A 12,786-nucleotide genomic window follows, 5' to 3' on the forward strand; every position below is an offset into this window, starting at 1 on the left:
ACACACACACACACACACACACACCCTTCTGCACTGTATGTTGGGGAAGGTTAGGATGTCAACATTGGTATCAGGTGACTTGGAACCCCAGGACCTGCATCCCAGTTTATCATGCCCCCACCAACAGCCACACTTTACTGGCACACCTGTGTCAACACCATTCCGAATGAGTCACTCACCCTGCGTACATGTACGAATTACCTTTCACATTTAGTTTGTCAAGGAAGCAAAGGTCACATCTGGCAGAATTACTGAGTCACTGGTGGAGGAATCTGAAACCCAAATTCCCTCCACTGGATTCTCTCCCTCGCCTTTGTAAATGTTCTATTTCACCAATAAAGAGCTGTCAGCCTCAAGATTTAAAGATTTAAGATTGAAGGGGCTATAATTATTTCTCGAGGGCTCTGTCGAGATTTCTGTAGCTTACTCATTCATTGTTCCCACATGATTTTGTATTTGTCATTTTCTTCCCCCTCTGCAACAGCAGAAGTTTGTAAATTGCTGCACACAGATGGAAAACGAAGGTGAATGCAATAAATCTGAACTCGACTTTCTGTATATATCACCACTGTGAAAAGGCTGAGTAATGAGTGATTAGGACAATGATTATAATGGTGGGCTTTTATTGGAAAGATAAACTGTCTTTGCCCAGGTTATTTAAGTGGAATTTTCACTCTGCTCCTTCTTTTCTTTCACTTGTAGGTCCTGAATGTTCCCAGAACTACACAACGCCTAGTGGGGTAATAAAGTCCCCCGGATTCCCTGAAAAATATCCCAACAGCCTAGAATGCACCTATATTATTTTTGCACCAAAGATGTCAGAGATTATCCTGGAATTTGAAAGCTTTGACCTGGAGCCTGACTCGAATCCTCCCGGGGGGATGTTTTGTCGCTATGACCGGCTAGAAATCTGGGATGGATTCCCCGATGGTAAGCACGGCACAAAACAACCATAAGGGGAAGGATCTGGGGGAAGGGCCCTGGGATCCTTTTACAAGCATCATATACATGCATCACTTTAAAAAGTAGCTCAAAAGGAGGAAGAAAAACAGCCATTTTCTTTGTGCAGAGCGGTGATGAAATATTTGAGCCTAAGAAGACTTGGTAATTTTCTAGTCTAATGCTTTCATTTTGTGGATAAGGAAACAGAGGCCATAAAAGACTGAGCAAGGTCTCATAACCTTTTCTATGGGAAAATTGGAAGCAACCCATGGTTTTCCTGACTGAAGTATTTTGCTCATTTCATTGGCTTGCCTACTGGTTATTAATTTGTAAACTCATCAGAAGATGAGCTCTTAAGACATCAGTTAAATCAAGTCAGTCATTTTGCGAATGCAGAGACTAAGAACCAGGGAGGTTAAGTCCCTGCTAAAATTTTCAGTGAACTATACACCCACTATGCTACCACATTTAGAAATTTCAGAAAGGAAGGAGGAGAGCATTCCTAATTTAGACAGATTCCTTGTCTGCTCTCTAGGGAATTTTTATCTTTGGGGGATCAAATCAGGTTGGCACACATCCTTGAGACACATTGTTCACATCATCTGAGTTCATCGTCCATTCAAAAAATATACTTAGTTAGCACCTGCCATGTACCAGGCACTGTAGTAATCTCCTGGCAAACAAAGCAAAGACGGATGCCCCATTTAGATTCTATCAGAGGGAATGAGGTAATAAACTGTGCACATTACAGACAATTGAATCACGTGCATGGGATGTTAGAAGGTGAGAAGTGCTATAAACAAACAAAAAAAAAAAAAAAAAGGAAAAGAAGAAAAAATAGAATGAAAGCATAAAAAAATGAAGGTAAAGACAGAAAGATGGGTGGAATTTTTTTAATAGGGTGGCCAGGTCAGGTCTTATTAAGAAAATAAGCCAGATTTGAAGGAGGTGGGAGAAGTAGCCATGTGGCCAGCTAAATTAAAGTTTTCCATTTCAGTCCTTATGAATTAGAAGGTGAATGGCAAAAATGCACACCCAAATTCTGAACAGAGGGAGATAATATCAAATAATTTGTTGCAGCTGCTTCGCTAGTCTTGTGTTTAGTCTGGTTTAATAGTAAGATTTCTCTGGAGAACACACTCTACGCAGATCAGAAAGGGCAGCGTGGAAGTTCTTACAAATCATGCAGTTAGAGATTTGGAACTATCTATAAAATAATCAGATAATATTATCAGATGGAAGAAAGAAAGAAAGTAAATTGTGAACGAAAGCTAATATCATGTGAAAGAGATTGCCTTTGTTTTAGTAGTGACATTAAATGATCAGTGTCATTCAGTTTAGCTTTGTTCCTCAGTAGTAAACAGCACTAGAGAAAATCTAGGTTTAGAGAAAGCTTATGTCATTGGAGCAAATGGGTGAGTTATCATTAGTTGAGTCTCTTATTTCCTTTATTTAACCATATAAATAGGGTTATGATGATTTTATTGAAACTCCCTCATTAAGTAATGAGATTTGTCCAAACAGAACTCTGATTGATTTCCAAGTATTCAATCCGATAATTAGGAAAACAATATTATAATAGTATTGCAATAATAGTTGGAACATTTAATAATGGGTTTATTTGTTCACAACCCAAATTTGCAGCCTTCCTTTCTAGAACTTATATTTAAATTGACATCTGAAAAGAAGGTCCAATCAACCAACTTATGTAGAAAGGAGAGCATTGTTATTAGTGTCAAGGGTTTTCCAAAGTAGTAATTTTCTGGCTCTAGAAAATCACGGAGTTGAAGTGAAGAACAATTAACAATACGGGTTGTCAGCCTGCAATTCACCCATGTTTTGGGTGAATTGACTTATTCCTAGAGAAAACTGGCTTTAGAATATGAAAAATGTGGTTGTATATTTGTTTGTATTCACCTGGCCTCACCCTGTCTATGCCAGCATTGGAGCTCACTCTTTTTTAGGCAAAATGAGAGTGTGTCCTGGATTTTTTTGTCAGTGGCACAAGAACATGTTTGTCATTATAGTTCAACACACAGATTTCCTTGCCAGCAAAATCGTTTTTATTCTTTGGTGTCCTTTCCAAAAACAATAACCAGAAGGCACTGAAGGCTTTTAACCATTGAGTGATTTTATGTGGCATTTTATCATAGACACTGAATTAGACGACTAAGTAATTGAAAGCGATTCAACTTGACTTCGAAGAGAAGCAGTTTACTCCAAAATGTGAGATCCAAGACGTGTACGTGGAGAAGCCCACTTCTCCAGCTAGCAGTCTCTTAAAACTAACAGCTCTGGAGTCACTGGTGAAAGTTACACATAGTTTCAGAGCCGTGAGCTAAGCGTGCCTGCAGATGCTTGTGCTGAATTATGGGGCCAAATGTGAATGCCTAGCTCACAGCACCTGGATGCCTGTGAAGCCAGCCCTCCATCCAGGCTGGGAAAAGAGCTGGAAATGCTCTGTGACCTACACTTCCCAAATTATTAGGAATTATTTTTATGATTTTAGGAATAAGCTTCATCAAATCTGGATGGAATTTTATGTTAAAAATAACCTTCTAAAATATAAATATACAGTATCAATAATACAAATATAAAATAGCAGCGATATAAACCTTCCAAAATATAAATGACATAAATGTGCCAATTCTTTTTTCTGGGGAAAAGTTGCAAAATCCAGATATCCTCCACCAAAAGACTTACTTTAAGAAAAATAGACTTGGCTGATCTTGTACCTATTTAAAATGATCCCCTTTTGTGTTTATTTATTCAAAAATAACCTTATTTTAATAGTACCTCTTTATAGTAGATGGTTACCTATTTTTCCTCATAAAAAGGTGATAGAGAGCCAAATTGTCTGATCCTAAGGTAGGGTTCTAATTAATGGAGGGATTAGTAGGAAAAATACAAAGAATGGGGTTTTGCCATTTCCTATTTCAAGCAGCACAAATACGGTGTTGTCTTCACACCTGAGAAGCAATGGTCATCGTAGGCCTGCTCTCCCCACAGAGAGAGCTTGATGCCTGTTTTTCAAATCCACCAGGCATTCCATTTTTGAATTATACTTCTGTTTTGGGGACAGTTGGCATTCATCGCCTTGGTCTTTGGCTCCACCATAACGGAAGTAGGGAACCTAAGAGCTGCGATCATGTAAATCCACAAATGAGCACACACACAAGGCGGATCAGGGTCCTGCAGCCGCTCCAACTCAGATCAATATTGCATTAGCTTGCTAGGCTAAGGTCTCGCTGTTGTTCAGGAAAATTCAATACTTCTTTGTATTATAGTCGAAAAAGCCTTTCACTCTCCAGTCTTGAGGGTTCCTAAAGAGAGCTGCATGCTGGTGTCCGGGGGCGATGTTCAGAAGGACAGAAGGCAGATTTACCAGGCATGTCTTCAACATTATAAACCAGTGAGTCATGGAGACTCTCTAAATTATGAGTCTGCACTAGACAAGTTCTCTTCTGTTTGCTCTTTCAAAGAGACCCCCTTTCCCGCCATCCCCAGGGGAATTGGGTGATGGTGGAGGGGAGGGGATGCAGCCAGAGCTGGTGGGGGGGAGGGGAACCAGGATGACTGCAAGCTTCCCTTGTGTGCTGTATTCCTGGTAAGGTCAGTGGCTTTGGCGAGTCGAGAACGACCCCAAAGATTAAGGCTATAAAAGTTTGCCCACAAACACAAGAAGAAGAAAGTTATGAAACCACAACAATGGAATTTAAATGAGAGGAAAGAGTGAGGGAAGATGAATAGACTCTCAGTTCAGTTCATTTCAGTTGCTCAGTCTTGTCCGACTCTTTGGGACTTCATGGACTGCAGCATGCTAAGCTTCCCTGTCCATCACCAACTCTCAGAGCTTGCTTAAACTCATGTCCATCCAGTCGGTGATACCATCCAACCATCTCATCCTCTGTTGACCCCTTCTCCTCTTGCCTTCAATCTTTCCCAGCATCAGGGTCTTTTCCAAGGAGTGGATCAGGTGGCCAAAGTATTGGAATTTCAACTTCAACATCAGTCCTTCCAGTGAATATTCAGGACTGATTTCCTTTAGGATTGACTGGTTTGATCTCCTTGCAGTCCAAGGGACTCTCAAGATTCTTCTCCAATACCACAGTTCAAAAGCATCAATTTGTCAGTGCTCAGCTTTCTTTGTAGTCCAACTCTCACATCAATACATGACTACTGGAAAAACCATAGCTTTGACTAGATAGACCTTTGTTAGCAAAGTAATGTCTCTGCTTTTTAATATGCTGTCTAGGCTGGTCATAGCTTTTCTTTCAAGGAGCAAGCATCTTTTAATTTCATGGCTGCAGTCACCATCTGCAGTGATTTTGGAGTCCCCCAAAATAAAGTCTTTCACTGTTTCCATTGTTTCCCCATCTATTTGCCATGCAGTGATGGGAATGGTTGTCATGATCTTAGTTTTTTGAATGTTGAGTTTTGAGCCAGTTTTCACTCTCCTCTTTAACATTCATCAAGAGGCTCTTCAATTCCTCTTCGCTTTCTGCCATAAGGGTGGTGTCATCTGTGTATCTGAGGTTGTTGATATTTCTCCCAGCAATCTTGATTTCCAGCTTGTGCTTCATCCAGCCCAGCGTTTCTCATCATGTACTCTGCACATAAGTTAAATAAGCAGGGTGACAATATACAGCCTTGATGTACTCCTTTCCCAATTTGGAACCAACCTGTTCTTTCATGTCCAGTGCTAACTGTTGCTTCTTGACCTGCATACAGATTTCTCAGGAGGCAGGTCAGGTGGTCTGGTATTCCCATCTCTTTAAGACTTTTCCGCAGTTTGTTGTGATCCATACAGTCAAAGGCTTTGGCATAGTCAATAAAGCAGAAGTAGATATTTAGACTCTAAGCCTCCCATTAAGACTGCAGACCAGAAATGGGATTCCTTTTGAGGAAAGCAAAGACCTGAGTTTATGGCTCTAGTGAGATATTTTCATGTGTATGTTTCTGGCAACTTTGCACCCCACAGGGGAAGGGGAAAGTGTTGAATTGGTGACAGGGCTACCTTCAGAATGAAGAAAGCCTGGCCAGGAGCCAGCACTTGGTGTAGGAGAATCTGAGGCCAGGATTAAAACTGGAGAGAAACAAAAATCAGTGAGAGTTTCATCTGAGAGGCTGTCTTCTGCCAACTGGGAAACCTGATACCATGACCTTTCCCCCCCATTCTGCAGAGCCACTGCCAGGACCCTGTGGTGCACTTTGGATCATCTGTATCCATCCCCGAAATGAGCAGCCTCCTTGTCTTCTTCATAATAAAGCGGTTGACACACACAAATATTTGTGTGCTGGAGAGTGAGGGATGACAGAGTTTGGCAGATCCAGTACTTTGGGCGCATGGAGAAGTTATCAGCTATTCAAACTTAGCATTTTGCACTAGCTCAAATAGTCAACCACTTTGGTTTAGTATTTTTTTTTCTTTTCTTTCCTTTTAATTTTTAAAGATGGTTGGCCAAGAACTAAAATCCCGTTAGTCCAGGATTTGATCACTCTATAAAGCAGGGTGTTCATTCAGACAGCCACTGGCTAAGTAACTCAGCAGGCACGTGGGGTTTCAGGTAGGCCACATCTTATGGTGCTCGCTCTCTCCATCACACATGAAGCTTCTCCCAGCCCTCGCCGACTGCCTTCTGCATCTAAGTGGCACTCACTGGCCTTGGATCCCCACACCCCTGCCCATGACCCATCCCTCCAGAGAAAAGTCCACCTACCGTGCCTCCTTGAACAAAGCAATAACTCTTAGTTGAAATGCACAGAACCATGGATTTCTTGGAGGGGAAAATGGTCTATACCAGATTGTTCTTCTAAGCCCAAACCATCTGGTTTGTTTTTACCATATGTGCGATGAAAAAAATTCTAGAGAAAAAGGAGGGTTTTTTTTTTTTTTCTTATGCTGATCTATACAGAGAAATGAAAAGATTCTCCAAGCCCAGAGGGCTTCCGCACTGTCCATAAGGCAACTTACAGTTGCTGAATTGCCATGGATCGTGTGAAAGCACTTCAACAAAGGGCTGGCCAGTTTAAGCCAAATAACAATTTGACTCCATCACAGATTCATCAGTATCCCCAGTCTTTCTCTGCCTCTGATACTGCCTGTTTCCCGGTGTGCAGTCAGATGGCTGATTTGGGTCCTCTCTTGTCCACTGGACACAAGTGCCATGCAGTCACCTCTCTAAGGTTTGGGACATGAAAAACTGAGACAGAAGTCAGAAAGATACATTTTTCCTTTGTTTTGATTACAATTTGCTATTATGTGTACTGATATTTATAGTTTCTAAATTTGCTAATTATTACAATTATTGATCTTTAGATGCATCACCCACTGTCACTTGTCTAAGTTTGTGATGTTTGTCATAATGAGGCTCCAGGACTGAAAGATGAAAGAGGAAGAAAGTGGGGATTACCCAGGGTGTGGTCAGACCTTGGTTCTGCTCTGTTGCCGGGACCGCTCTGGTCCAGGACTTTTCCCAGGATCCCCTCCTAGGTTGGGGGCAGGGAGGACAGGCAACTCCAAGAACCCTCGCTGGGTGATCACAGCCTGGTGGAGTTGCTGGGCGCTGGACTGTGTACACCATGTGGTCCTGGAGCTAAATGCCAGAGTGCACTTGGCAGTCCAAATCGCCTTTGCAATTGAAGCCAGTATTTCGATTTTGTTCCTGAAAACAGTCCTGCTCACGGGGGAATGTGGTTACGCCTGTCATTGCCCTTCTGAGCACACTTGAAAATCCTCTCCGCAAACCTGATCCAGTATGTTCACCGCAAACCAATTAACCAGGGAAGGCTTGCTTTGGGTAAGAAAACACTTCTGGGTTCCACTGGGACCCATGTCTGCAAATGGTTTTGCTGGCATGAGCTGCAGCAGAAAAGGTGTTTTCACGGTCTCTGCATTTCTCCCTCTGCAGTTGGTCCCCACATTGGGCGATACTGTGGGCAGAAGACACCAGGTCGAATCCTCTCGTCGTCCGGCATCCTGTCCATGGTGTTCTACACGGACAGTGCCATAGCCAAAGAAGGCTTCTCGGCAAACTACAGTGTCCTGCAAAGCAGTGTTTCAGAAGGTTGGTATTGATGCCTCTTGCAAAGCCCTGCCTTAAATATTCTCTGCTCTTCCTTCTCACACACCTGCGGCTCTGTGAAACACTAAAGATGTGTTTTGTGAGTTGGAGTGCCAAGTGTTTCTCTTTTAAATGGTTTATAGGAATATCAACAGAAAGAACTATTTGGAGTGCTTTCTTAAGAAAATTATGTGTGAGAAGGCTGCTTGTAAACCTCTGAAATTATGTGAGAAAAATTGGGAAATGGCAAAACTGCACCTAGAAACAATGAAATATGACCAGACCACCTACCTGGCACCCCCTGGTGTGTATTGGACTGAGAGTCAGGAAAGCACAAGTATCGATCTCTGATAATAAGGACCAGTCAGTATCAACATAGTTCACTGATGGGCAGGCAGGTAGAATGGATGGGGCGTGGTAGTTTGGTTTGGAGAGACCCTGGCACAAGCTGTTTTTTTCTTTCTTAGATGAATGAAAGGTGGATATTCACCTAAAAGAAGCACGTTTCAATTTCTGTGATTACTTTCCATGAAAGAGAAAAGAAGTAATATGGTTTTGTATCTTATTAAAATACTTGACTAACTCAGTCCTTGCTCAAAGTTGGTGTGGTCTCCAGCTTTTTTAAAAGCCCAAGGGAGAAAACCTGAAAGAGCAATGAATGATTTGGGTTTCATCAGTTTTAGCTGCCGCTGCTAAGTTGCTTCGCTCGTGTCTGGCTCTGTGCGACCCCATAGACAGCAGCCCCCCAGGCTCCCCCGTCCCTGGGATTCTCCAGGCAAGAACACTGGAGTGGGTTGCCATTTCCTTCTCCAATGCATGAAAGTGAAAGTGAAAGTGAAGTCAGTTAGTCGTGTCCGGTTCTTAGCGACCCCGTGGACTGCAGCTCACCAGGCTCCTCCGTCCATGGGGTTTTCCAGACAAGAGTACTGGAGTGGGGTGCCATTGCCTTCTCCAGTGTTAGCTGCTAGGTTGTCACGTAGCACAGGGAGGAGGCAGGGGAGTTTGGAGACCTCTTTTACAGATATGCTCATGCCTTTTCTACCAGATCTTACTAGAAAAGAAAAAAAAAGCCAATTAAACTTCAAAATCTTCTTTGTACTTAATTTATTTGGTTAACTCATTCATGCATTTTTGTGCCTGTTTTATATTCTAAATAACAAATCTAAAGCTTAGAAGTGTGAAACCAGTGAAAGAAAATCTTTTATGCCATAAAACATTATTAATTATGCTGGAAAATACAGAAAATGTAGAAGTTTCATTGGTTGAGGTTTTTCTGGATGGCTGAGAGCCTTCTCTTTAATCTCTGAAGGTACTTTTGGTACTCTGCACTTTGGTACTTTGAATTCACATTTTCCTGAACTTAATTATTCACTTCCCAACATCATAGTTCATATTTCTTTTTTTTGTTGAGTGTATGAGGCCTAATGGAATATATGTATTTATGATTCATGGACATTATTGTGAATGTTCCTGTTTATGCTGTAAAACCGTGGTGGTCTTTAAGACGCTATGACACTACAGTTTACCCCCGATGGACACTCTTGTATACTAATAAGATAAACTAGTGATGTTATTAACTATGGCCAGGTCAGGGCAGGGGAATAACACAGGGGAGTCTGAAGTGGAAGCCTGGGCGCCAGTGTTAAGGCGTCTGAAAGACAGAGAGTCAAGTTCTACTCAGCCCACCAAATAGGAGCTGTAAATGGACAAAGAGTCTTTTTCACTTTTGTTAGATCTTAGAGGAAATAGTAAAATTTTATTTAAATATAACCCGATGTGTACGCATATGACATACCTGCATATGTTAACCTTGAAAGTAAATCGGAATATCCATCATTTCCTAAAAAGTCTCTAATAGTATTTATGTCACCCTAAGCCCAGTTGGAAAAATAATCAAGTATGAGATCTTTATAGCCTTGATTTGAAGAATTCTTGCCATGAAAAAGCACATATCACTGCTACAATCCAATAAGCCCCTTGCTGTCATCTATTGTAAGATTTTGTGTAAACATCAAAATAAAGTTTTTAGTTTTCCAGATCAAAAAAGAAAATATGCATCTTAGGTTCCCCTGCATTTTGCTGACTTTGGACCATTGTTTTTTCCCTTCAGACTTCAAATGTATGGAAGCTCTGGGCATGGAATCTGGAGAGATCCACTCTGACCAGATCACAGCTTCTTCCCAGTACAGCACCAACTGGTCTGCTGAACGCTCCCGCCTCCACTATCCTGAGAATGGGTGGACCCCGGGAGAGGATTCCTACAGAGAGTGGATTCAGGTATGTGGCTTCTACTTGGCACATCAGGGTAGAGAGTTTGGATTGTCTACAAAGGTTGTTGAAAGAAATGTGCCGTCATGAGTACCTTCCAATCAGGAGGACAAGGGGACACCAAATGTAATTACTCTGCAGAATTCACAGGATCAGAGAAAAGCCCAGGTGATTTCCCTGAAAACCCATTTAGCTTCTCAGATATTTGCATATGACTCTTAACAGAATCTGAGCACAGATGTCTCACTTGGATAACAACTCAAAGATACGATTTTTTTTCCCCAACAGCTACACATTTTCTATTGATGTGCTTCCTACTTCAACAGATTTTTATTTCCTTAATGAAATACCTTAACTGTACTTACAGCTGTGCATGAAGTCATTGTTTGATAAGGTGTTTTGTTTGTTTGTTTGCTCAAGGTAGAAGAGAAGAACGAGGCTGAGGTTTACTTTCTCACACTGGTGTACACGTAGCATGTGCCCAGAAAGTGGTTTAACTGAGGGTGTTGGTGTCTGTGGATTTCGTACAGGCACATACATATGAAATGTACACATCTCCGTCCTCAGTAGTGATGTCAGTTCTGTTTACCCACTTTGATACTCCCCGCCTGCCTTCACCCTTCCACCCTCCACAGGCTCCCCTCCTCTGCACCCCCACCTGGACTTGTCTCCCAGCTCATCCCTGGCATCACTCCCAAAGTCTAAATTTGCCCAACCTTGATGTCTGGACACTCTCACCCAAGGCTGTTGTTCAGGTTCTTGACTTTTTCACCCACTGTCAAATCAAACATCATATCTGGCTGTGTGGGTTCAACTGTGGGCAAATTATCCAACATTTTTTGCTGAAGGATCCAGACTTCCTTTTCAGGAGTGTAGGCAGAGCCTGTCTTGCACTCATTTCAAGATATATAAAAATGACTAATTCCCAGGGAGAGTTCCTAAGCAAGAAAAAATACCAGGATGATTAATCCCCTCCTTTCTACATCTACGGCTGTTTCAGTCTTTTGAGCACAAATACCAGATTTTGTTTTACTTTGGAAAGGTCAATATTAGTTTAACATACACTTAAAGTGAAATGGCCTATTTCAGGAGGCTGAACTCACACTAACCTCAAAATGATAACACTGAGAAGTGTGTAGAGGGTGGGAAAAGAAGAGGCAGTTAGCTTGGGATCACTGTATCCAGCTTTCCATGAAGTCAGAAATGAAATGAGCTTGCCTACGTCAAAAGAGCTCTTGAAGACTCGCCTTTCCACATCCCCCGACCAGTCAGCAATTCAGTGTGATTGACCTGCCTCTAGAGGGGTGCTTACATTTTGCAGAACTAAGCAAGTTTGCATGGTAATATAGTCGTCTTCTTGGTGACATGGAGAAAACTCAATAATTTAGGGATGGTGGTCTTGCAAGAGTTTGGAAAATGCAACGGTAGCAATTCTTCTGGGCAAGGATTTCTGTCAGAAGCGTAGAGACAGAATGGGCGCTCACAAAGCATTTGTCAGTGGGATAGAGTTTACATCGCTCTTAGGAGTCAGGTGCCATTTAAGATGGCCCCAGAAGAAAAATCTCAAATGGTTCAGCTCTCTATCAAAGTATGGTTCAGATATGCTAAGTAACCAAAACCCCCCAGGCAAGAAGGTTTGCCTCTTGCTAATTGTACCTCCCGAATCTCTGGTCGGCATGCCTGCATGCATGCTAAGTCAATTCAGTCATGTCCAACTCTCTGTGACCCTATGGATTGTAGCCCGCAAGGCTCCTTTGTCCTTGGGATTTCCTAGGCAAGAATACTGGAGTGGGTTGCCATTTCCTTCTCCAAGGGATCTTCCCCACCCAGGGATCAAACCTGAGTCTCCTGTGTTTCCTGCATTGACAGGTGAATTCTCTACCACTGAGCCACCAGGGAAGTCCTGTCTGGTTGGTGTTGGTGGTGGGGGGTGCCCTCTGCCCCACATCTTCTCACACTGGAACTTAGCTGGAGGGAAAAGTCATCATCCAGAACCTGCCACCAAGACAGAGGCAGGGACCATGGCCAAGCACGCTGGCTCCTGACGCTGTGTCCAGGAGTGCTTCACCATATTCATTGCCAAAGCGCCTCCCAGGGCCACACTTAACTTCTGAGGGGCGACGAGGGAGGGAGGGAGGGAGAACAGGTAGAAGTGTTTGGTGCCAGCACAAAGGACATGTGTCATTCACGGGGTCGTTGCAATGTACAGAGTGTTTACTATGTGCCCTGACTTCAGCTGGGTTCTTGACACATTTTTATTTAATCCTCCTAGCAGCCCTATGACAGAGATCTAGCTATCCTCATTTTTAAAATGAGGAGCCCGAGATTCGAAGAGATGAGTAAATGCCCTGAAATCAGAGGCTTGGAGGCGAGGTCTGTTGGACTCCGTGTGCTTCATTTTCGTCACTGACTCCTATACATTCAGCAGTATCCTGTGAGGCATCGGTCTCCTTTTATACTTTTCCTCCTGCTGAGAAGGCTCACGTGGGATGGTTTGGGGGTGTCCTGTTTC

At 42.6% G+C, this 12,786-nt stretch overlaps 1 protein-coding gene across 4 annotated transcripts in view; it reads left to right on the forward strand.

Annotated features, from left to right (window-relative positions):
• Positions 1 to 12,786, forward strand: part of NRP1 (neuropilin 1) — a 145,275-nt gene that overhangs the window by 61,969 nt on the left and 70,520 nt on the right. For all 4 annotated transcript variants that reach the window (XM_020872696.2, XM_020872694.2, XM_020872695.2 and 1 more), the window contains exons 4-6: positions 703 to 930; positions 7,854 to 8,009; positions 10,117 to 10,283. In XM_020872696.2, coding sequence (XP_020728355.1) covers positions 703 to 930; positions 7,854 to 8,009; positions 10,117 to 10,283 — 551 coding nt within the window. The remainder of the gene's footprint in view (positions 1 to 702; positions 931 to 7,853; positions 8,010 to 10,116; positions 10,284 to 12,786) is intronic.

This window comes from Odocoileus virginianus, chromosome 9, assembly GCF_023699985.2.
Source record: "Odocoileus virginianus isolate 20LAN1187 ecotype Illinois chromosome 9, Ovbor_1.2, whole genome shotgun sequence".
Classification (NCBI taxonomy): Eukaryota; Metazoa; Chordata; class Mammalia; order Artiodactyla; family Cervidae; genus Odocoileus; species Odocoileus virginianus.